We start from the raw sequence: 26,320 nt of genomic DNA on the forward strand, positions 1-26,320 counted from the left end.
TATGGCGGTTTTGGAGCAGTGGCTTCTTCCTTGCTGAGCGGCCTTTCAGGTTATGTAGATATAGGACTCGTTTTACTGTGGATATAGATACTTTTGTACCTGTTTCCTCCAGCATCTTCACAAGGTCCTTTGCTGTTGTTCTGGGATTGATTTGCACTTTTCGCACCAAAGTACGTTCATCTCTAGGAGACAGAACGTGTTTCCTTCCTGAGTGGTATGATGGATGCGTGGTCCCATGGTGTTTATACTTGAATACTATTGTTTGCACTGATAAACGTGGTACCTTCACACGTTTGGAAATTTCTCACAAGGATGAACCAGACTTGTGGAGGTCTACAATTTCTTTCTGAGGTCTTGGTTGATTTCTTTTGATTTTCCCATGATGTCAAGAAGAGGCACTGAGTTTGAAGCTAGGCCTTGAATTACACCCACAGGTACACCTCCAATTGACTCAAATGATGTCAATTAGCCTATCAGAAGCTTCTAAACGCATGACATCATTTTCTGTAATTTTCCAAGCTGTTTAAAGGCACAGTCAACTTCGTGTACATAAACTTCTGACCCACTGGAATTGTGATACAGTGAATTATAAGTGAAATAATGTCTGTAAACAATTTTTGGAAAATTAACTTGCGTCATGCACAAAGTAGATGTCCTAACCGACTTGCCAAAACTATAGTTTGTTAACAAGAAGTTTGTGGAGTGGTTGAAAAAAGAGTTTTAATGACTCCAACTTAAGTGTATGTAAACTTCCGACTTCAACTGTATTAGGGCTTACCCCATTTAGTCGACTTGTCGATAGACTGTTGGTCGACCATCTTTTTTTTTGTCGAGCAGTGGCAAATATAACTTTTTTAAATTATGCCACACAAGACACCTGTCTGATTCATGCCTTTCTGAGTGGACTAATCCATTGCGGAGGCCTCGGGGATGGCACACCATTATCACCAGTAGTACATTTACTGTTAATTCCCATAATTTCTAATCTACAATGTTTGTTTGGTTACGGTAATTTCTGTTAATGCATTCAAGATATTATTATTACAGTCTTACCATTGTCATTGTAGGATTGGACACGTTGTTTGCAGAGTACACAACCTAGGTGTAACGGTGTTCCTCCTCCTCTTCATACGAAGAGGAGGAGTAGTGATTCGACCAAGGCGCAGCGTTGTGATATGACATGATATTTATTTAAATAAGACGAAAACAAACTATACTTGAATAAACTAACAAATAACAAAACGATGTAGACAAACCTGAACGTAAGAACTTACATGTAACTCGAAGAACGCACAAACAGGAAAAATGACTACATAAAACGAAACGAACAAACAAACCGAAAACAGTCCCGTATGGTGCAACATAGACAGACTACATACAAAACGAACGAACGAACGATACCGAAACAGTCCCGTGTGGCGTAACATACAGACACTGACACAGGAGACAACAAACAAACAGTGTGAAAACACCTACCTTAATATGACTCTCAATCAGAGGAAATGACAACCACCTGCCTCTAATTGAGAGCCATATCAGGTCACCCTTTAAACCAACATAGAAACAGAAAACATAGACTGCCCACCCAAACTCACGTCCTGACCAACTAACACATACAAAACTAACAGAAAACAGGTCAGGAACGTGACATAACCCCCCCCTCAAGGTGCGTACTCCGAACGCACCACCAAAAGTCTAGGGGAGGGTCTGGGTGGGCATCTGACCACGGTGGTGGCTCAGGCTCTGGGCGAGGTCCCCACCCCACCATAGTCAGTCCCAGCTTACGTCTCCCCCTTAGAATGACCACCCTCTTATTTCCCCCACCTAATTTAAGGGGCAACACCAAGATAAAGGACAGCTCCGGGACAAGGTAGCTCAGGACAGAGAGGTAGCTCAGGACAGAGAGGTAGCTCAGGACAGAGGGATAGCTCAGGACAGAGGGATAGCTCAGGATAGAGAGGTAGCTCAGGATAGAGAGGTAGCTCAGGATAGAGAGGTAGCTCAGGATAGAGGGGCAACTCCGGACTGAAGGGCAGCTCCGGACAGAGAGACAGCTCTGGACTGAGAGGCAGTTCTGGATGAATGACGGCTCCGGACGCTCATGGCAGGCTGACGGCTCTGGACGCTCATGGCAGGCTGACGGCTCTGGACGCTCATGGCAGGCTGACGGCTCTGGACGCTCATGGCAGGCTGACGGCTCTGGACGCTCATGGCAGGCTGACGGCTCTGGACGCTCATGGCAGGCTGACGGCTCTGGACGCTCATGGCAGGCTGACGGCTCTGGACGCTCATGGCAGGCTGACGGCTCTGGACGCTCATGGCTCGCTGGCGGCTCTGGACGCTCATGGCTCGCTGGCGGCTCTGGCTGCTCATGGCTCGCTGGCGGCTCTGGTAGATCCTGTCTGGCTGGCGGCTCTGGCAGATCCTGTCTGGTTGGCGGCTCTGGCAGATCCTGTCTGGTTGGCGGCTCTGGCAGATCCTGTCTGGTTGGCGGCTCTGGCAGATCCTGTCTGGTTGGCGGCTCTGGCAGATCCTGTCTGGTTGGCGGCTCTGGCAGATCCTGTCTGGTTGGCGGCTCTGGCAGATCCTGTCTGGTTGGCGGCTCTGGCAGATCCTGTCTGGTTGGCGGCTCTGGCAGATCCTGTCTGGTTGGCGGCTCTGGCAGATCCTGACTGACGAACGGCTCTAGCGGCTCCTGACTGACGAACGGCTCTGACGGCTCGGGACAGACGGGCGGCTCTAATGGCTCGGGACAGACGGATGGCTCAGACGGCACTTGGCAGACGGATGGCTCAGATGGCACTGGGGAGACGGATGGCTCAGATGGCGCTGGGGAGACGGATGGCTCAGATGGCGCTATGGAGACGGATGGCTCAGATGGCGCTGGGGAGACGGATGGCTCTGGCCGGATAAGGCGCACTGTAGGCCTGGTGCGTGGTGCCGGAACTGGAGGCACCGGACTGGAGACACGCACTTCCAGGCTAATGCGGGGAGCAGGGACAGGGCACACTGACCTCTCAAAGCGCACTATAGGCCTGGTGCGTGGTGCCGGCACTGGTGGTACCGGGCTAAGGGCACGCACCTCAGGGCGAGTGCGGGGAGAAGGAACAGTGTGTACAGGACTCTGGAGACGCACAGGTGGCTTAGTGCGTGGTGCCGGAACTGGAGGCACTGGGCTGGAGACACGCACCATAGGAAGAGTGCGTGGAGGAGGAACAGGGCTCTGAAGACGCACTGGAAGCCTGGTGCGTGGTGTAGGCACTGGTGGTACTGGGCTGGGGCGGGGAGGTAGCGCCGGAAATACCGGACCGTGCAGGCGTACTGGCTCCCTTGAGCACCGAGCCTGCCCAACCTTACCTGGTTGAATGCTCCCCGTCGCCCGACCAGTGCGGGGAGGTGGAATAACCCGCACCGGGCTATGTAGGCGAACCGGAGACACCATGCGTAAGGCTGGTGCCATGTAAGCCGGCCCGAGGAGACGTACTGGTGGCCAGATATGTAGGGCCGGCTTCATGACATCCGGCTCAACGCTCAATCTAGCCCTACCAGTGCGGGGAGGTGGAATAACCCGCACCGGGCTATGCACACGTACAGGAGACACCGTGCGCTCTACTGCGTAACACGGTGTTCGCCCGTACTCCCGCTCTCCACGGTTAGCCTGTGAAGTGGGCGCAGGTCTCCTACCTGCCCTTGGCCCACTACCTCTTAGCCCCCCCCAATAAATTTTTGGGTAGTACTCACGGGCTTTTCGGGCTTCCGTGCTAGACGCGTCCCCTCATAACGCCGGTTTTGGGCTTGATTCTCCGGCCTCCAGCCTTGCTTCCTTGCTGCCTCCTCATATCGCCGCCTCTCAGCTTTAGCTGCCTCCAGTTCCTCTTTGGGGCGGCGATATTCTCCTGGCTGCGCCCAGGGTCCTTTGCCTTCTAGGTCTTCCTCCCATGTCCATTTCTCCAAATAATTCAGCCTCTCCTGTTGTTGCTGCTTGGTCCTGGATTGGTGGGTGGTTCTGTAACGGTGTTCCTCCTCCTCTTCATACGAAGAGGAGGAGTAGTGATTCGACCAAGGCGCAGCGTTGTGATATGACATTATATTTATTTAAATAAGACGAAAACAAACTATACTTGAATAAACTAACAAATAACAAAACGATGTAGACAAACCTGAACGTAAGAACTTACATGTAACTCGAAGAACGCACGAACAGGAAAAATGACTACATAAAACGAAACGAACAAACAAACCGAAAACAGTCCCGTATGGTGCAACATAGACACAGACTACATACAAAACGAACGAACGAACGATACCGAAACAGTCCTGTGTGGCGTAACATACAGACACTGACACAGGAGACAACCACCCACAAACAAACAGTGTGAAAACACCTACCTTAATATGACTCTCAATCAGAGGAAATGACAACCACCTGCCTCTAATTGAGAGCCATATCAGGTCACCCTTTAAACCAACATAGAAACAGAAAACATAGACTGCCCACCCAAACTCACGTCCTGACCAACTAACACATACAAAACTAACAGAAAACAGGTCAGGAACGTGACACTAGGCTTCACTTGTGAGAAACAAGTTTTGGTTTATTTAATTCCATTTATGAGTTGTATATTTATGAATTGTCTTTTGTTTGGAGCGCTCCTGTAAATCTTGTGTAAGAACACACATCTGATTACACATAGAAGTAGGTCTAGGCTACCTGGTCTGCGCACAAATGTAGGCCTATAACTGTGTTGATTTGGGGATCTGATACTTTTTCTGATTGTCTTACATCCATTGAGAATGATAATCGTTCCTCAACGTAGCCTATTGGAAAAGTCTTTTGAGTTCTCTCCCTTTCGATAAACACTCAGCGTGAAAGGGTGGAAAAATGGCATGCTCTGATCTGGTGGAAACATCATAAAACATGCCTACCTGATTACTTATTATCCCTTGCGCAAAGGAGCTCACTGGAGCGGAAACTCTGAGGGCCCAGAATATTTTATACAATGTTGCAAGTTTGGTAGCAGGAGCATTTGGCTGGGCCAAGTTAACAGTTGATACAATGTGTCCTTGCAGACAGGTCATGCGTAGCCAATGTGATTTATTATCAGGACATTTTCTGCCTGCGGGCTGCAATGTTTTTATTTGTTGGCTTTATTTAGGCTACTTTTACATATTGGCAATGTCATTAGAAGTTACTTGCCTGAATGCCAAGCCACACGTCTGGAGGACACCTGGCACCATCCCTACAGTGAAGCATGGTGGTTGCTGAATCATGCTGTGGGGATGTTTTTCAGGATCAAGGCAAAGATTAACGGAGCATAGTACATAGAGATCCTTAATGAAAACCTGCTTCAGTGTGCTCAGGACCTCAGACTGGGGCGAATGTTCACCTTCCAACAGGACAACGACCTTAAGCACACAGGCAGGACAACGCAGGAGTGGCTTCGGGACAAGTCTCTGAATGTCCATGAGTGGCCCAGCCAGAGCCCAGACTTGAACCCGATCAAACATATCTGGAGAAACCTGAAAATAGCAGTGCAGCAATGCTCCCCATCCAACCTGACAGAGCTTGAGAGGATCTGCTGAGAAGAATGGGAGAAACTCCCCAAATACAGGTGTGCCAAGTTTGTTGTGTCATACCCAAGAAGACTCAATGCTGTAATCACTGCCAAAGGTGCTTCAACAAAGTACTGAGTAAAGGCTCTGAATACTTATCAAAATGAGATATTAGCAAAAATGCTTTGCTTTGTTGTTATGGGGTATTGTGTGTACTTTCCAAAGGCACTGTATATGGAAAAATCCACGTTTTAACATTTTACCCAATCGATTGGTCGAAAGGACAGACGACTCTCGGTCGACCAATGTTTTTTTTTAGTCAGGGACAGCCTTAAAATGTATCAATAACTGTTATAGAGGTCTAACGTCCTCCCTCGGCTAACCTTTGTGCACTCGAGTAGTTAACTATTTTGTTATTGTGTTAGAGATGTGATAACATAAAAATCTAAGCCTCGTGTCATCACAAAGAGGAACTTTAAATCAAGCTTTTTTTACATGATCTTTATTTTAGTGACCTCCTTGATTGTATTTCAGCTATCCCTGAACCTGATTTAGCTTTGAGCCTTTTTGCAGATGCCTTCAGTATTATTGTGGATAATCAGGCTCCCTGATTACGAAGGGTTAAAGGTAGATGGAATACCTGGTACACTCTGGAATTATCAGAAGTCATTCATGAAAGAGGTGATGCTTGGGTCAAGGCCAGGAGCACAGGCTTAGGCCCGGACTTGCAAGCTGAGGAACTGAGGAATCAATGTGTAAGACAACCAGAAAGGCTAAATCTGATTATTATGTAACCGCATTTTCTGATTATAATGAGAGCTAAATTCTGTAAAACTGTCAAATCCCTAAAGGGTTCTACTTCTCTGCCACAACAAATTAATTCAAACACAGGCCTTATTACAAAAGAAAAGATATGCAATCGTTGGTGCATTTAATCACAATTTTATTTCAGCGGGCTATCTCTTTGAAATTACTTCTAAACCTATTCACAATGATATTGGGTCGGATGCTGATAGGGAAACTTGCTGAATGATCAGAGATTATAGTCAAAGCTTTTCTTTTAGGCTAATTACCAAAAAAAAGTCCTGGGTGCTTTGCTAGCAATAGACAACAAGAAATCCACAGGGGCTGACCAATTGGATCCCGGTCGGCATCATTGTTGGCTCAATAACCCAAATTGTTTAACATTGTTATCAGGACATATTCAAAAAGTATGGAAATCAGCTCTTGTGCTGCCACTCCATAAGGGCGTGGATAGTACTGATCTTATCATTTTCGCCCCATTTCAAGCCTTCCTTGTTCAGCTAAGATTCTTGAATCCTTGGTAAATGTCCAACTTTGATCTTTTTTTATCTGAGAAATGTATTATGAATGCAAACCAATCAGGGTTTAGGCCTGGGTATAGCCCTATTGCAGCAACCACTTTAGTTGTTAATGATCTTGTCATACTTTCGACCCCTCAGACTCGACTCTGGATCTCGAAGCCAGTTCCACTATGTTTTTAAAAATTCTTCCCCTGATGTAGACCTGGGACACCAGGTGTGCACAATTAATTATCAGGTAGAACAGAAAACCAGCTGGCTCCGGACCTCGTAGGGTAAGAGTTGAGTAACCCTGCTTTAGACACTAAAATGAAATGTGCTGATTGTTTGTGGACCTGTCCAAAGCGTTTGATACTGTTGATCATGCTATTTGATTGAATAAGTTGCCCTCGATGGGCCTGAGCTCTGATGCCTGTTCATGCTTTCATGATTATCTTAGTGACAGATGGGGTTAAGTCCGAATTTCTTCAGGTACATAAAGGTGTTCCGCAGGTGTCGATACTAGGACCGTTATTTTCACTATTTATATACAGTGGCAAGAAAAAGTATGTGAACCCTTTGGAATTACCTGGATTTCTGCATAAATATGTCATAAAATTTGATCTAATCTTGATCTAAGTCACAACAATGGACAAACACAGTGTGCTTAAACTAATAACACACAAATTATTGTATTTTTCTTATCTATATTGAATATATCATTTAAACATTCACAGTGTAGGTTGGAAAAAGTATGTGAACCCCTAGGCTAATGACTTCTCCAAAAGCTAATTGGAGTCAGGAGTCAGCTAACCTGGAGTCCAATCAATGAGACGAGATTGGAGATATTGGTTAGAGCTGCCCTGCCCTATAAAAACACTCACAAAATCTATTTGAGTTTACTATTCACAAGAAGCATTTCCAGATGTGAACCATGCCTCGAACAAAAGAGATCTCAGAAGATTAAGAATTGTTGACTTTGATAAAGCTGGAACGGGTTACAAAAGTATCTCTAAAAGCCTTGATGTTAGTCAGTCCACAGTAAGACAAATTGTCTATAAATGGAGAAAGTACAGCACTGTTGCTACTCTCCCTATGAGTGGCCATCCTACAAAGATGATTGCAAGCGCACAGCTCCGAATGCTCAATGAGGTTAAGAAGAATCCTAGAGTGTCAGCTAAAGACTTCCGGCGCCGACAGAGATGGCCGCCTCGCTTCGCGTTCCTAGGAAACTATGCAGTATTTTGTTTTTCCACATGCTTCAAGAGGGCCACCATTGTTCCTGTTCCCAAGAAAGCTAAGGTAACTGAGCTAAACGACTACCGCCCCGTAGCACTCACTTCCGTCATCATGAAGTGCTTTGAGAGACTAGTCAAGGACCATATCACCTCCACCCTACCTGACACCCTAGACCCACTCCAATTTGCTTACTGCCCCAATAGGTCCACAGACGACGCAATCACAACCACACTGCACACTGCCCTAACCCATCTGGACAAGAGGAATACCTATGTGAGAATGCTGTTCATCGATTACAGCTCAGCATTTAACACCATAGTACCCTCCAAACTCGTCATCAAGCTCGAGACCCTGGGTCTCGACCCCGTACTATGCAAATGGGTACTGGACTTCCTGACGGGCCGCCCCCAGGTGGTGAGGGTAGGTAACAACATCTCCACCCCGCTGATCCTCAACACTGGGGCCCCACAAGGGTGCGTTCTGAGCCCTCTCCTGTACTCCCTGTTCACCCACGACTGCGTGGCCATGCACGCCTCCAACTCAATCATCAAGTTTGTAGACGACACTGCAGTGGTAGGCTTGATTACCAACAACGACGAGACGGCCTACAGGGAGGAGGTGAGGGCCCTCGGAGTGTGGTGTCAGGAAAATAACCTCACACTCAACGTCAACAGCGACGGGACAGTAGTGGAGAGGGTAGTAAGTTTTAAGTTCCTCGGCGTACACATCACGGACAAACTGAATTGGTCCACCCACACAGACAGTGTGGTGAAGAAGGCGCAGCAGCGCCTCCTCAACCTCAGGAGGCTGAAGAAATTCGGCTTGTCACCAAAAGCACTCACAAACTTTTACAGATGCACAATCGAGAGCATCCTGTCGGGCTGTATCACCGCCTGGTACGGCAACTGCTCCGCCCATAACCGTAAGGCTCTCCAGAGGGTAGTGAGGTCTGCACAACGCATCACTGGGGGCAAACTACCTGCCCTCCAGGACACCTACACCACCCGATGTCACAGGAAGGCCATAAAGATCATCAAGGACAACAACCACCCGAGCCATAATTTGCAAATAAATTCATTAAAAATCCTACAATGTGATTTTCTGGATTTTTTTTCCTCATTTTGTCTGTCATAGATGAAGTGTACCTATGATGAAAATTACAGGCCTCTCTCATCTTTTTAAGTGGGAGAACTTGCACAATTGGTGGCTGACTAAATACTTTTTTGCCCCACTGTATATACTGTACTCTATACCATCTACTGCACCTTGCCTATGCCGTTCTGTACCATCACTCATTCATATATTTTTATGTACATATTCTTCATCCCTTTACACTTGTGTGTATAAGGTAGTTGTTGTGAAATTGTTAGGTTAGATTACTTGTTGGTTATTACTGCATTGTCGGAACTAGAAGCACAAGCATTTCGCTACACTCGCATTAACATCTGTTAACCATGTGTATGTGACAAATAACATTTGATTTGATTTGAAATATCTGGAACATGCTAACATCTCTGTTGATGAGTCTACAATACGTAAAACACTAAACAAGAATGGTGATCATGGGAGGACACCAAGAAGAAGACACTGCTGTCTAAAAAAAAACATTGTTGCACATGAAGTTAGCAAAATAGCACCTGGATGTTCCACAGCGCTACTGGCAAAATATTCTGTGAACAGATTAAACTAAAGCTGAGTTGTTTGGAAGGTACACACAACTCTATGTGTGCAGAAACAAAGGCACAGCACAAACATCAAGACCTCATCCCAACTTTAAAATATGGTGGAGGGAGCATCATGGTTTGGGTCTGCTTTGCTGCCTCATGGCCTGGACAGCTTGCTATCATCGGCTTATCAAGACATTTTGCAGGAGAATGTAAGGCTATCTGTCCGCCAATTGCAGCTCAACAGAAGTTGTGTGATGCAACAGGACAACAACCCAAAACACAGAAGTAAATCAACAACAGAATTGCTTTAACAGAAGAAAATACGGCTTCTGGAGTGGCAGAGTCCTGACCTCAACCCGATTGAGATGCTGTGGCATGACCTCAAGAGAGGGGTTCACACCAGACATCCCAAGAACTGAAACAGTTTTGTGAAGAGGGTTGGTCCAAAATTCCTCCTGACCGTTGTGCAGGTCTGATCTGCAACTATAGAAAACGTTTGGTTGAGGTTATTGCTGCCAAAGGAGGGTCAACCAGTTATTAAATCCAAGGGTTCACATACTTTTTCAACCCTGTACTGTGAATGTTTACATGGTGTGTTCAATAAAGACATGAAAACGTATAATTGTTTGTGTGTTATTAGTTTAAGCAGACTGTGTTAGTCTATTGTTGTGACTTAGCTGAAGATCAGATCAAATTTTATGACCAATTTATTCAGAAATCCAGGTAATTCCAAAGGGTTCACATACTTTTTCTTGCCACTGTACATGCTGTTGGTCAATCTGTTTAAAAAAATAAATATATATTTATATATATTTAGATTATATTATTATGACGCAATTGCCTCGACCTGGCTGTGACAAGGCTACAGTCCGATTTTGTAGTTGTCCTTACGGATTTTAAACTCATACTTAATATGGGCAAAACTAAACACGTGTTGTATTCAAGTTCTCGGAAGATTGTCTCAGACTGATTACATCTTTTCTCATCGGATGGTTCTATAATCAAACGAGTCCCTGCATCCAAATACCTTGGTGTTTGGATTGACAATGATTTATAATCTACCCCTTTCCTGCAGGCAAATGCCCTAGTGGCCTCATGGGGGGAATGTTATTTCATAATTAATAAACATTATTTCAAACAACCCCCTCGAAAATCTGGTGTTTTTATGTCAAATGGTTTTGTTATATTTCTATCTTCTATGATGTACATAAGGTGTAAAATTGGGATTCAAACTCAAAATTGAATACATTTCCACTCTATATCTGACATGGTACTGTACAGGTGTCTTGTTTTTTTAAGCCAATGTGGTGCAGTGGTGTAAGACACTGCATCTCAGTGCTAGAGGTGACACTGCAGTACCTGGTTCGAATTCAGGCTGCATCACATCTGGCTGTGATTGGGAGTCCCATAGGGCGGCGCACAATTGGCCTAGCGTCGTCCTGGTTTGGCCTTTATTGTAAATAAGAATTTGTTCTTAATTGACTTGCCTAGTTAAATAAAAATGTGTGTGAGGTTTTTGTTTCAAAGTAGATTTGTTTAAGACTACCAAGAAACACACTGTGATTTAGCCCACTGCAGCAAAAGGTTAAAACACATACGACTGGACTTGTTGAGAGACTAAGATTAAAAGTGTATTTTCTTTTACAGAAACAGATCTTGTCTCTCTCTAGTCAGCAGGAAGCAGATTGTGCAGTGAACCTTTCTACCTGGTCTTGATTATGGTTGTACTATTTATCAACGTGCAGCTGCCTCTACACTTAAACCCTTGGATGCCGTTTTTCATAACGCCCTTCGTTTTATCACAGGAGACAGTTTTATTACTCATCACTATATTCTTTACCAAAAGGTTGGCTGGACCTCTTTGAAGTCACATTGATCACATAATTACGCTGTTTTTGTTTACAAAGTCTTGCTCCACAAACTCCCCACTTCCCTAACATCCCTGTTAAGATTTAAAATGACAAGATATCAAACCCGCTCACAGGGATGGTTAACTCTGGAGACTCCTTTGGTGTCTAGAGAGTTAGGTAAATCAGCCTTTCATTTCATTGCACCTTACGTGTGGAAGGATCTAGAATACACTTTAAAATTGGAGGAATTGGTGCCTCTAGGGCATTTCAGACGGTTGCTAGGAGACCTTTTTACTGAAGAATGTGTCTGTATTTTATGATTGTGTTTTCCATTTCATGTATTGTTGTGTATAATGATGTGTATTTTAATGTCTATATGAATGTGTAGTTCAATTTGTTTATTGCATTTTGATGTGTATTGTGGTGCTATACAGGGCTTATCTGGAAAAGAGACCTTGGTCTCAGCATTGACTCCCTGTCGAAATAAAAAAATGTAGTGTCCCAGACCACTGACCCATAGCCTGTTCCAATCTCCACCCCCACCCCACCCCACCCTGGTGCCGCTCTCCACCCCCACCTCGTTCCTATGCTGTCACCATATCCACCCCCACCCCACCTCCTCGCACTCCCACCCCACTCCCTCTCCTAGCACTTCCCATCAGAGCAGACTGAGACGTCTTATCACAGAATCAGCTGGGCTGGGCGGCTGGCCAGGGCACACACATTTATAATGCCCAGTAAAAACATTTAAGGCTAATAGAATAATACTGCTGATTGAAGAAACAGATTTGTTTAAAATGTGCTCTGGGACCAATGTAAATAAAATGGCCCTGGTTTTAACAAGCCCTACTAGTTTTAAGTGGATTTATTGGTTTTCATCCACATGTCACAAATAAGAAAGAGGCAAATAAAATGGGTTTTAAAAGAAGTGGGGGAATGTGGGTGAGAGGGTTACGGGGGGTTAATGGTATTCAGAGGTCTCATTTTTAGGTGCTTAATTCAAAGCTTTGTATTTTGTTATTTAACCTTTATTTAACTAGGCAAGTCAGTTAAGAACAAATTCTTATTTACAATGACGACCTACCCCGGCCAAACCCCGGGCGACGCTGGGCCAATTGTGCGCCACCCTATGGGACTCCCAATCACAGCCGGATATGATACAGCCTGGATTCGAACCAGGGACTGTAGTGACGCCTCTTGCACTGAGATGCAGTGCCTTAGACCGCTGTGCCACTTGGGAGCCCCGAATCAAATCAAATCAAATCAAGTGTTATTCGTCACATGCTTCGTAAAAAACAGGTGTAGACTGACAGTGAAATGCTTCCTTACGGGAAGCCCTTCCCAACAACGCAGAGAGAAAGAAAATAGAGAAATAATAGACACAGTCAAACACATAATAATAAAAGTAGTACACAATGAGTAACGATAACTTGGATATACATACGGGGTATCAAATGAAATGTTATTGGTCAGATACACATATTTAGCAGATTATATTGCGATGTAGCGAAATGCTTGTGTTCCTAGCTCCAACAGTGCAGTCGTATCTAACAATTCACAACAATACGCACAAATCTAATGGAATTAAGAAATATATAAATATTAGGATGAGCAATGTCGGAGAGGCATTGACTAGAATACAGTATATACATATGAATTCAGTAAAGCAGTATGTAAACATTATTAAAGTTAATAGTGTTCCATTATTAAAGTGACCAGTGATTCCATGTCTAAGTATATAGGGCAGCAGCCTCTAAGGTGGAGGGCTGAGTAGCCGGGTGGTAGCCGGCTAGTGATGGCTATTTAACAGTCTGATGGCCTTGAGATAGAAGCAGTTTTTCAGTATCGAGTCGATGTGCAGGGGTATGATGTAATTGAAGTAGGTATATACATATAACTAGGAATAAAGTGACAGATAATAAACAGTAGCAGAAGCGTATGTGATGAGTCAAAGAAAGTTAGTGCAATGCAGATAGCCCGGGTAGCTATTTGATTAACTGTTTAACTAACTATTTAGCAGTCTTATGGCTTGGGGGTAGAAGCTGTTCAGGGTCGTGTTGGTTCCAGACTTGGTGCATCGGTACCGCTTGCTGTGCGATAGCTGAGAGAACAGCCTATGACTTTGGTGGCTGGAGTCTTTGACAATTTTTAGGGCCTTCCTCTGACACCGCCTGGTATAGACGTTTATTTTTAAGGGCTCGGGTTGGAGATCCAAGCCAAGATTTCAGTTCAACTTCAAATGTGTGTGATACTGTAGAATGCCAATATTAACATAAACCAGCATGCGACTGCATTGGAACTCTAGGAAATGGAGGAAGAAAGCGTGTGCTGCGGGGGCTCTCTACAAACTGCCGTGCACATCTTCACACAAAGAATAGCGGTTATTTTGACGATTATGATAGTGATGATGATGATGATGTCAATGATGATGATGATGCTCTCCCCCTCCCCCAGAGCGCCCAGGGTTTGTGAAGAGGCCCAGTAGTGTTATGGTTCTGGCAGATGAGAGTGTGGAGTTCCACTGTGAGGCGCGGGGAGATCCGGTCCCCACTGTCCGCTGGAGGAAAGAGGATGCAGACCTGCCCAAGGGGAGGTACGGATGGATGACCCAGCACATACTGTGATCTAAACCTTATGCAGGGTCACATCTGGTCATGGAATCAGATGCTTGGGATTATACAGTGTGCATGCCATCGTGTAAAGTTCCTTTGTCTCACGTCTATCTTTCTTTATCTTTTTCTCTCTCTCCCTGTGTGTGTGTCTGTCTACAGGTATGAGATCCTGGAGGACCACACTCTGAGTGTGCGTGGTGTGGCACCATCAGACGAGGGCTCCTACACGTGTGTTGTAGAGAACATGGTGGGAAAGGCAGAGGCGTCCGCTACGCTGACCGTACACGGTCAGTACAACCTCCCCTGACCGTAACCCTAACCCCAACCCTGGTCACACCTGCTGTTTGACATGAAAGGTGCACAGACTATGAAACGTGCAGACTGGGTTTATGCTGTGCAGCTGTTGCTCTCACATTCATGTAACATTAGAGAACGTGTGAAGAAGAAGACAGCTGTTCTCAGAGCAGTTAGATATCCTACCTAACCCTGTCTAGCCACACCATGGAGTATTACCCCACTGATCTCTGGCCTGCCCTGTTTTCTTAAGCATGGATCAGTTTACATTCATGTGTCAAGTCAAGCAGTTCCCAGGGTAACAGACTGAGCTAGGTTATCAGTTCAATCTGTGAGGTTATGTAATTTACTGTATCCCCTTGGCTTGGGTTCATATCAGTTCTGAAGCAATCAGCACTCTACTAGCCTTGTTCCTTAATTACACAGCCCATTGCCACAGTCTAACCATGACTGGATCAGTGTAACAGATGGGAGTGTTGATGAGGCACCAGGAAGTGGGTTCATTTATGAGCAGGGATTCCCTGCCACAATGACCCCCACAAGCACAGGGACTGACGGCAGGAAATGAACAGTAACACCTCACTACACGACAGACAGACAGACAGACAGACAGACAGACAGACAGACAGACAGACAGAGCAGGGTTTAATTAAAGACAATCCTGTGTCCCATGCTGGGAATGACATGGTTCCAATTACACAGTCTACACCAGCCCTGCCTGCCTGGGAAAAGAGGGGGACCAGGGTCTAATTTAGGGTCTGAACAGAGGAGAGGAAGAACAGATAGCAGATTCCTACAGATTGGCTTAATTGGAGGGAAGGGTGTAGCTGTCTAAGTACGGTGTACACAGGTTCAAGGTAAAACCCTTTTGGGTTCCATGTAAAATTCTCTGTGGAAAGGTCTAGCTCCACGAGGGAGCTAAAGGGGGCTTAGCCCCCTCACTTTTAGTTTTATGTCCCTACATAAAAATAGCAAAAAAGTTCAAATGATTGAGTGACAGGTTGGCGCAAAAGAATCTGTATCTCTAATGGACTGGGTGCACTGTGGTGTGTAGGGGGGCTATGGAAAGCCACTGGGGTGGTTAGGTATGACTCCTTTGGGTTTCCATAAAAAGCAGGAAAAACACTTCTTATCTCTGTGGTAGGCTAAGTGGATAATGTGATACGCCTTTAATTTTATACAAAGGTGGGGTCAAGTTTACCATAGAAGCTGCTTCACTCTTAGCTAGCTAGCTGTAAAAAGTGTTACTGTTATTAGCCTTAGCCTATTAGCTAACTTGAACTAGCTAATTTGCCATGATGGATATCAGAAATTGGCTTTGCCAAAGTACCCAAACAAAGGAGAAGGAGCAATGAGCATCAGCCTCAAACCACAGATGCCACCGCCAAGCCCAGCAGCTCCAGCTAGCTCCGTGTGAGAATACTCACCCTTCCATTAGCGCCGCCAGGATAATGGCTCCGCAGCCGCTTGCACCTCCGACTGTTCCTGATGATCTTTGAACAGCGCAGCCAGCCCAGGTTAGCCTATAATGCTACACTAGCCACAGGTTTTCTGTCTAAAAATGTTCATTTAATAGCAACTGGTTCATAGGAAGAGAGTGGCTGGAATACTCTTACTGTAGATGCTGTTGTGGTTTTCTTGGTAGCCTATCGGTTTTCGTTGCTGTGAATGGAACTGTATATATTGGAAACGTATTTATGGTAGGCTGGCATCGTTTAAGATTGGACCCTTTTTTCCCAAAATGACAGACCCAAATCTGACTGCCTGTAGCTCAGGACCTGAAGCAAGGATATGCATATTCTTTATACAATTTGAAAGGAAACACTTTGAAGTTTGTGGAAATGTGAAATTAATGTAGGAGAATATAACACATTAGATTTGGTAATGTGATGGAAAGGTTAATTGATTATGTGGGTGCAATTTGATTCATAGAAGTGCATTGTGACATATCACAACGTATTGCTTAACTCACGGGCAAGCGGCATGAATTTCTATGTTTGAAGCGGGCCTGTATGGGCCTGTTTATTTGGCAAGACAGTTGTGCATGTCTGCATCTCACTGTAGTAGGCTGTAGGCTGTGTTTTGTTATTTGGATCTCCATTCGCCTTTTGTTTACTGTTAATGTAACTAGCCTAAATGTAGATTAATTTGGTTCTGTTCGCATTCATTCATCGCAGTTGTAAATGAGAACTTGTTCTCAACTGGCCTACCTGGTTAAATAAAGGTTAAATAAAATGTAAAAAATGCATTTGCAGTTGTGCAAACTGCTATTCAGTATTTTTATTTGCATGCATGAATAACGAGGCTACTACTTTCAGCATTTAGTTTGCATTCTTTTAGTAAGATGTGTGTACAGCTGCATTCACATAGGCTGTTTGTAATAGGTGAATTGCCTTATCTATCTTGTAGCCTATATTCATTACCAAAACGGCCTAGCTGTAGGGTGCTGTCCGTTGTGCTGAAACAGCGCAGCAGAGATAGGCTACAGATTTCAAAAGCACTCAATGATCTCGGTGTCTCATCATTTTAACTTTATGTTTATTGTGGTATTAGCAGAATTCAATATAATTCCAGTGCAAGAACAACCAAAAAGTTTTGCCCCTTTGCCCATTTCAACTGTCACCTTAGTCACTTTATCCTGACACCGGGTCTGACCTAGAACCAAAATGGTTCTACCTAGAACCAAATAGGAGGAGAGGGGGGAGAGCAGATCTCCCCTGAAGGAAATGAGACATAACAACAACACTGTCTGACAAACACATTATCTCATATGGAGATACTTGAGGGTTCAGATCAACGAGATAGTAAAGAGAGAGAGAGAGAGAGAGAGAGAGAGAGAGAGAGAGAGAGAGAGAGAGAGAGAGAGAGAGAGAGAGAGAGAGAGAGAGAGAGAGAGAGAGAGAGAGAGAAGCTTGGAAGGTAACATTAGGGGCAGCACATTTTATAACCCCTCCTTTCAATCAATGTATTTTCAGTGTATCTCAAGTCATAGTTTCTGACTACAGGGATACGCTAGTATTCATTGTTACACAAGTACCAGAATAAGCCCACGGTAGTAATTTGAACTCCATAGTTTCTCTGTTTTCTGCCTCAAACACAAACATTATAAAGTCCTTGCTTTGTTTGAACATATTCAACAGAGCAGGCAGGAGACTAAGGGCTCGTTTCCTCTAGACTCAGTCTGGCCGTGTGATTGGTGCAGCCAGGCCACATTATCAGTAGTGGAAATCAAAACACATTGGAGGCCTCCTCACTCCAGTCAAGCTGCTTTCATTCCGAACACAAGGCTTGCACACAGGGTTTTCTCCAAGTATGTTTTCAGGCATATTTTCCATCACCTAACACTTTTACTGGGGTCGTTTATCACACTTTAACTAGTGCCAACACTCCAGATCACCTTGTAACATTTTTACGTAATTGCCAGTATTATCTGGATTCCTGTATTTTCTCCTCAGTCAAGTCTTAATTAGCAGCTATCCCTCTCGACTTACAGTAGTGAGTGTGTACATTTTCGTAATTGTCCCCCATGGGAATCAAACCTACAACCCCCATGCTCTACCAACTGAGCCACATCTACCTCTCTCTCTCTCTCTCTCTCTCTCTCTCTCTCAAAATTCAATTCAAGGGGCTTTATTAGCATAGGAAACATATGTGTCAAGCAAGTGAAATGGATAAACAAAAGTGAAGTACAAAGTTAACATATACATGGTCAAAGCTTTCCTTAATTTTTGGTCAGTCATTCTGCCACCATGTACTCAATGTTTAGGGCCAAATAGCAATCTAGTTTGCTCTGTTCTTTCTTAATTATTTTATTTTGAACCTTTATTTAACTAGGCAAGTCAGTTAAGAACAAATTCTTATTTTCAATGACGGCCTAGGAACAGTGGGTTAACTGCCTGTTCAAGGGCAGAACGACAGATTTGTACCTTGTCAGCTCAGAGATTCAAACTTGCAACCTTTCGGTTACTAGTCCAACGCTCTAACCACTAGGCTACCCTGCCGCCTCAATGATTAAAGTAATTATCTTTTTGTTTTCTCATGATTTGGTTGTGTCTAATTGTGTTACTGTCCTGGGGCTCTGTGGGGTCTGTTTGTGTTTGTGTTTGTGAAGAGAGCCCCAGGACCAGCTTGCTTAAGGGAATCTTCTCCTGGTTCATCTCTCTGTAGGTGGTGGCTTTGTTATAGAAGGTTCAGAAATCGCTAATAATTAGCGGGTATCGGCCTAATTCTGCTCTGCATGCATTATTTGGTGTTTTATTTTGTCTCTCTCTCTCCCTCCCCTCTCTCTCTCTCTCTCTCTCTCTCTCTCTCGGTGCATGCTGGGTGTTTTTGGAGTCTGAGTGTTTGGTGTGGAAAGCTCTATCCTAACTAACTTTCTTGATTCTTTTCTTTACATGTTATTTTCTATGGTGGAGGGTTAATGCAATATTTGATTTTGGCGGTATCCAAAGTTTTTTTTTCAAAGTTAGGGTGGAAGAGGACAGAGTAACTTTCCTGGGGGTTGGAAGGTGTAGTGTGCGCAATGGCTTCTCAGCCTAGCGCGGAGGAGACGCTGTCTATACAGCATGGATTCAGGTGTGTTCCTGAGAACGGAGTTAAGGTGGAGGAGGTTCTGCTCGCGGTCGGTGAACAGGTAGGAGCTGAGTTTATACATTCTGCTTCTAGAATGAACAAAGCTGTGGTTGTGTTCATGAAAAGGGCTAATTTGGTCGGTAGGCTAATTGCTAGCGGAATATTTGTAAGGGATGTGTTGGTGTCAATTTCACCTCTCTCTACCCCTTCAACAAGAGTTGTAGTGGCAAATTTGCCTCCGTTTATCACGGATGATCAAATTAGGAAAGAGCTGAGTCGTTTTGGTAAGTTTGCTAGCGGTTTCCGTGTACTGTCAGCAGGGTTTCAGGCAGATGCCGTTAAACACGTTGTTTCGTTCCGGAGGCAAGTGTTTATGTTTCTGAACAACAACGAGCAACAGCTAAATGTGCATTTTAAAGTGAGGCATGGGGAGGGGCTCTATGCAGGTTTTGCCAGCACAGATAGTCTACGGTGTTTTGAATGTGGGGATTTGGGGCACAAGAGCTTTGCGTGCCCACATAAAGGCCGTAGACAAGGTGAGGATACAAGCGCAAATGGGGGAAATCGAGGTCAAAATGCAGGGGGTAAGGAGATGCAGACAGCAGAGGCTGGGCCTAGTCAGTCTAGAGATGGTGGTGTAGATGAGGCTGGGCCTAGTCAGGCTAGAGATGGTAGGGTAGTGGAGGCTGGGTCTAGTCAGGCTAGAGATGGTGGAGAAGCAGAGGCTGGGTCTAGTCAGGCTAGAGATGGTGGGGTAGCTGAGGCTGGGCCTAGTTATGCTATGGAGGGTGGTGTAGAGGGTGCTGGGTCTAGGCAGGCTATGGATGGTGGTATAGCAGAGGCTGAGTCTAGTCAAGCTATGGATGGTGGGGTAGCTGAGGCTGGCCCAAGTCATGCTATGGAGGGTGGTGTAGATGATGCTGGGCCGAGTCATGCTATGGAGGGTGGTGCAGATGATGCTGGGCCGAGTCATGCTATGGAGGGTGGTGTAGATGATACTGGGTCTAGTCAGGTTATTCTAGTGGATGAGGAGAGTATAGTGGGGAAGTGTAAGAGATTAGGGGGGAGGAGGAGGGTGTCAAGAGGAAAAGGAAAAAGGGTGTGGACAAAGGCACCATGGAAATGTTGCCTGTTGCTGTGGGTGAGGCCCTAACCAGAGAGAAAGGGCAGGTGGTCAGGGTGGGAGATAGAGAAGAGGAGGAAAGTGAGTCTGAGGAAGAGGATGAGGAGTTATTTTTTTCAGACTCCTCTTCAATTGGCCCGGAGCTGACAGCCAGTCAACCAGAGGGGTCTAAGTACACGTTGAGAGAACTGACAAGGTTCCTGAATGAGACTAAGGGGAAAAAAGTTAATCTTGAGGCTTTTTTTCCTGATTCTAGAAAGTTTGTAAGATCAGTACAACATGCTATGAGAAATGAGGGGCATGGTGTCCTCTCACCCAAGAAACGGTTTAGGTTGAGGAAGTGGGTCACAACAGTGCGTAAAGGTTTACCTTCAGACACTGTTTAAATGTTTAATTTCTTACTGACACTGGGGCTTTTTGAGCTTTCCTATTGGTCTATTTCTCTGCTGGCTTTTCTCCCACTTCTTATGGAGACTCTTCGGGTAGGCTCGCTTAATATAAATGGTGCCAGAGATGCGGGAAAGAGGAGTGTGTTGGGTGAATATGTAAAACAAAAAAAAGTACATGTGTTATTTCTGCAGGAGACGCATAGTGATGTGGTGAATGAAGTTGATTGGGGGCTCTGGTGGAAAGGGGCAAGTGTGTTGAGCCATGGGACAAATCTTAGTGCAGGGGTGGCAGTCCTTTTTGCACCGGGTCTGGCTGTAAAAATTTGCTCCTCAAAGGAGGTGTGTAGGGGCAGGTTGCTTGTTGTTAAAGCAGAGATTAACAACATGGGTTTTGTCTTTATAAATGTGTATGCGCCTAACACAGGGAGAGAAAGAGGGGTTCTATTTGGGAGTCTTAGACAGGAACTCTCACAAGTAGCGCCTGAGGAGACGCTGGTGATCGGAGGTGACTGGAACTGTACAATGGATTTTACAAAAGACAGAAATGGGGAAGAGCCTCATTCAGTGTCAGTGGGAGTGTTAAGGGACATCTTTAATCAGTTTGACCTAGTGGATGTTTGGAGAACTAAACATCCAAACACAAGACAGTATACGTGGGTGAAGGTTTTTGGGGCTAGGGTGAGTGCAGCCCGACTTGATCGTTTTTACATGTCCAGGAATCAGAGCAATAGGCTGCTGGGTGCTACCATTCTCCCAGTGGGGTTTTCGGATCACCACATAACCATGGCTCGGCTGTCTATTTCACCAGGGCCCCGGCAGGCATCTTATTGGAAGTTCAATGTAAAGCTCTTACAAGATGCCACTTTTTGCTCAGGTTTCCAGACTTTTTGGGAAAGATGGGGGCAGCGAAGAGAGGAGTATGAGTCTCTGAGTCAATGGTGGGATGTGGGGAAAGTGCAAATTCGGCTTTTCTGTCAACAGTACACAGCTCTCTCATCCTCAGAGGCTAGGAGAGTATTGGGGGAACTAGAGCGGTGTATTAGTGAGATGGAGGTAGAGATGGTGGGGCAAGGCAATGTAGGCCTCCAGGCTAACTTAGCCGAATTACGTAGGGACCTGGGTAGTTTTTTCCAGGTTAAAGCAAAGGGAGCACTTGTAAGAGCTAGGTTCTCCATGCTCAAGGAGATGGATGCTCCCAGCTCCTTCTTCTTTGGTTTGGAAAGACAGAGCAGTGAAGCCAAGGGTATGCATTGTCTACGGCTGTCTGATGGGCGGGTGACCTCTGTGGTGGGGGAGATGCGGGAGCGGACTGTGGAGTTTTATACTGAATTGTATAGGGCAGAAATGTGTGATCCTATGTGTGCTCAGGTCTTGTTGACTCCCTAAGCTCTCTCGGGCACAGAGGGATGAAATGGACATTCCTCTGTTGTCACATGAACTGGCAGAGGCCGTAACCCAGATGTCCCCCGGTCGTGCACCCGGGGTCGATGGACTTCCAGTGGAGTTTTACAAAAAATTCTGGGGAACTATTGGACAGGATTTCTTTTGCGTGTTGCGTGAATGCGTCGAGGTAGGAGAGTTGCCGATGAGCTGCCGTCGGGCGGCACTGACTCTCCTGCCCAAAAAAGGGGACTTGTGTGAACTTAAGAACTGGAGGCCTGTGGCATTACTCTGTGCGGACTATAAGATATTTGCCAAGGTCCTCTCTAACAGACTGAAGTCCCATCTGGACTCTATAATACACAAGGACCAGACATATTGTGTACCGGGACGCTCAATCACGGACAACTTGTTCTTGATTAGGGACATGTTGGACTTGTCGAGAGGTTCTAATGTGAACTTTGGACTGGTCTCTTTAGATCAAGAGAAGGCTTTTGATAGAGTGGATCATGAGTATCTGTTTAATGTGATGTCTGTGTTTGGGTTTGGGAAGAGCTTTGTGAACTGTGTGAAGCTGTTGTATGCTGGGGCGTCATGTATGGTTAAGGTGGGAGGGGCGCTCAGTAGGCCTGTCTGGGTGAGACGGGGCATTAGACAAGGATGCCCTCTATCTGGGCAGCTGTACACACTAGCCATTGAGCCTTTTTTAGGACTGCTACGCAGGAGACTGCGGGGAGTGTGCTGGACAGGCATGGAGGTGGTGACAGGAATAGCAGTCTCAGCATATGCAGATGATGTTTCTGTGATGGTCAGGGATGGGCAAGATATGCAGGAGCTAGAGACCAGTCTGAAGGTGTACGAGGGAGCTTCATCAGCTAAGGTAAACTGGGGAAAGAGCAAAGCTCTGTTATGTGGGGCATGGGGGGATAGGGCTCCTCCTCTGCTTCCAGGGGGTTTGCAGTGGGGTTGTGAAGGGCTTAAAGTGTTGGGGGTGTACCTGGGCTCGGAGAGGTGGGTCAGCAAGAACTGGGAGGGGCTGTCACAGGCAGTGGTGTCAAGACTGGCCAGGTGGAGGTGGCTCCTGTCCCAAGTGTCATATAGAGGGAGGGTGCTGATAATCAACAACCTGGTGGCATCTTCCTTGTGGCATAAACTGGCTGTCCTCAACCCCCCCGCCGGTCTGCTTGCAGACCTGCAACGCAAGCTGGTGGACTTCTTTTGGTCGGGCCATCACTGGCTGAAGGCAGCAGTGTTGTACATGACCGTCCACGAAGGAGGACAGGGCCTGGTGGAACTGGAGAGCAGGATGGCTGCTTTCCGGCTAAAGGCGGTGCAGAGACTGCTGTACCATACTGATGTTGGCTGGAGGGAACCAGCATGCGCGCTGCTGAGGAGAGCTGGCGGATTAGGGTTGGACCGGCAGCTGTTCCTCATGAAGCTGGAGAGGCTGAGTACAGCAGGTCTCTCAGAGTTTTACTCTGCGGTGCTGAGGGCCTGGCAGCTGCTAAGGCCCACACGAGAAGGGGGTGTGGAGCCTGGGCAGTGGGTGTGGGAGGAGCCTATTTTCCACAACCCAGCCATCCCTTTGAGATCGGTTCAGTCGGCCACCCTGCAGAGGCAACTGATGGCAGGGGGTTTACAAAGGCTAGGTGACCTGAGACTGCTGGGAGAGGAGGGGTGGAAAACCCCGGAGGTCTTGGCGCAACAAACAGGAATAACGTCTCTTAGGCTGCTGGAGAGATTCCTGGAGGAGGTCCAGGAGGCACTGTCTGAGCCGGTAAGGGGGGTGTTTGAGAGGCCAAAGAGAGAGGGGCCACCAATGTTTCCGCCACTGCAGGTGACGGCAGAGACTGGAGACTGGCAAGGGGGTCTGGAGGACTTGTTAGATTTTAACACTCCGAGCCTGGGGGAGTTTGAGGGGGTGGGAGGTAAAGCCCTCTACAACCTCTGCGTTAAGGTTAGGAACATTAGAAGCCTAACAGGAGTGAAGGCACATCAGTGGCAGGGGGTATGTGGGGCGGAGAGTATGGTGGGTTTTAGATGGAGGGCGCTCTACAAACCCCCAGTACCAAAGAGGTCAGGGGACCTCCAGTGGAGGGTTCTTCATGGAGCCCTGGCCACTAACAGCTGGTTGGCACGGGTTGATCCGGGAATTGGGCAGGGGTGTCCTTTCTGTCAAATGAAAGAAACTGTGATTCATGTGTTTTCTGTGTGCACCAGGTTAATGCCATTAATGTCTCTGTTGGAATGTCTGTGTGAGAGGTTGGGGGTGGTTTTTGCTGTTGGGATGTTTATAATGGGATACAGGTATTCGAGTAAGGAGAAAGAAAAATGTGTTTTGTTGAATTTTCTGTTTGCTCAGGCAAAATTAGCTATTTGGCTAACAAGGAGAAACAGGGTCAAAGGTGGGGGGATAACAGACCCTTTACTACTGTTTAATGGGATGGTCTCTGCGCGCCTTAGGGTTGAGTTTGAGTTCTATAAACTGATCAAATGTGTGGAGATGTTTGAGGAGATATGGTGTGTTGGGGGGGCTGTCTGTATTGCTGGGGAAGATGTTTTGGATATACGGTTGTAGGAGAGGGTATTGTTTTTGTGTATGGTGATGGTGGTTTGTATCATGTGGTAGATGGAAAGGTGAGTATGGTACATGTATGCAGTACAGGATATATTTTTGTTTTTTTATTTTAGGGGGGGGTGAGTTTTAAATGAAATGAGAATGTTTCAATAAAGAAAGACAAAAAGTCAAAAGTCTCTCTCTCTCTCTCTCTCTCTCTCTCTCTCTCTCTCTCTCTCTCTCTCTCTCTCTCTCTCTCTCTCTCTCTCTCTCTCTCTCTCTCTCTCTCTCTCACTCACCACAATGGCCCTTGGTCACTTGCCTATCCATGCATATCACTGTTCAGCTACTTTATAGGCTTTAAGACTCACAGTGTGCCTCAGCCTTTATAGACATATGAAGGCCACAGTCTATAAGGCTCTCTATAGGCCTAGCTCTACACCCAGAGGGAGAGAGAGGAAGTTCCGGTCTCCGAGTGTCTGAACTGTAGTAGAGTTCATCCCCCTCTCTCTCCCCTCCAGGTTTATGTGTTCACTGGGGGGTTGTAACTCTGTCCAAACGGACCACAGAGCTGGCTAGCCTCGTAACTCAACCCAACACTCCCATGCAAGGCTTTTCACACCTTTGAGTCAACAAGTCCAATAGGTCTCATAGGGATGGGAACAGGCCACGCCTTGTCCCAGCAACCCTACTGAGCACACACAGTAATACACACACGTGTGTGACATACACACAGGCACGCACATACACATCGGCACAAATGCAGTACACACATGCATGTGCGACGCACACATTCACACACACGCTCCAAGATACATACTCTCACACTCCACCCTCACTTTACTGTCCCATTGAACTGACCAAACACACAAGCTTGTGTGTCCCCTCAACAACGCCTCCAATCACCCTATAAACCTGCCAGGGGAATTCATGCCTCTGGCCCCAGCTAACCCCATAAAACACATGCTGCAAGTCAGGGGTCAGCACTAGTCCTTCAGTGTGGATCTATCAGCACGACAACAAACTTTTCAAACACTCCCACCACTGTTGTCTGTGAGTGTGAGTGTGAGTGTGTGTGTGTGTGTGTGTGTGTGTGTGTGTGTGTGTGTGTGTGTGTGTGTGTGTGTGTGTGCGTGCACACATTTGCCAAGGAAATTATCTTTGTTCCCTGTGATTGATTAAGTTCCCATGTTACTCCACATAAATTAAATTAGACAGAAAAGTTAGCAAGGAATGTACAAATCCTGGTCCAAAATATTACATAGTGATAGAAACATAGTATTCTCCAGGTGCATAGTATTCAGTAAATGGACATTGTTACATTTTTTAGTATATGAAATATGGTGGGAGCCTGTAGCTGGGTGGGCATGTGGCCCGTGAAGGGGGTCTGGTCTGAGCTCAACACACTCAGGTAGGGGGCAGGAAGAGATGCTCCGCTTCCTCTACCTCATCCAGCACGACATGCTGGGAGCTGGACCCTGGCTCTTTTTAAGTCCATGGTCACATATTCATCACGTCCCGCTCCGGAAACATGGATGTCAGGCTTGGTGGTTATGGGGTTCAGCCAAATCCAACAACAACAACATGTCTTCCCCCCCGTCTGTGTCCTCCCTTACTCCTCCCTTTGTCTGGACCTTTCTTTAAGGTCTCACATGTCCCTCTGTGTTTTTCTTTGTATCATTAAGAAAGGACATTTCTGTTCTACTGTAGTGTAATAGTGATAAAATACTGCCTATACAGTTATTTGAGGCAACATGCGTGTATGTGTGTGTGTCCACAGTAA

The 26,320-nt window shown here is 46.0% G+C and overlaps 1 protein-coding gene across 2 annotated transcripts in view; it reads left to right on the top strand.

Moving 5' to 3' along the window:
• Positions 1–26,320, top strand: part of LOC129868827 (roundabout homolog 1-like) — a 233,498-nt gene that overhangs the window by 184,671 nt on the left and 22,507 nt on the right. For both annotated transcript variants that reach the window (XM_055943104.1, XM_055943105.1), the window contains 2 exons: positions 14,065–14,203; positions 14,382–14,509. In XM_055943104.1, coding sequence (XP_055799079.1) covers positions 14,065–14,203; positions 14,382–14,509 — 267 coding nt within the window. The remainder of the gene's footprint in view (positions 1–14,064; positions 14,204–14,381; positions 14,510–26,320) is intronic.

The sequence above is a fragment of the Salvelinus fontinalis genome, chromosome 13 (genome assembly GCF_029448725.1).
Source record: "Salvelinus fontinalis isolate EN_2023a chromosome 13, ASM2944872v1, whole genome shotgun sequence".
NCBI lineage: Eukaryota > Metazoa > Chordata > Actinopteri > Salmoniformes > Salmonidae > Salvelinus > Salvelinus fontinalis.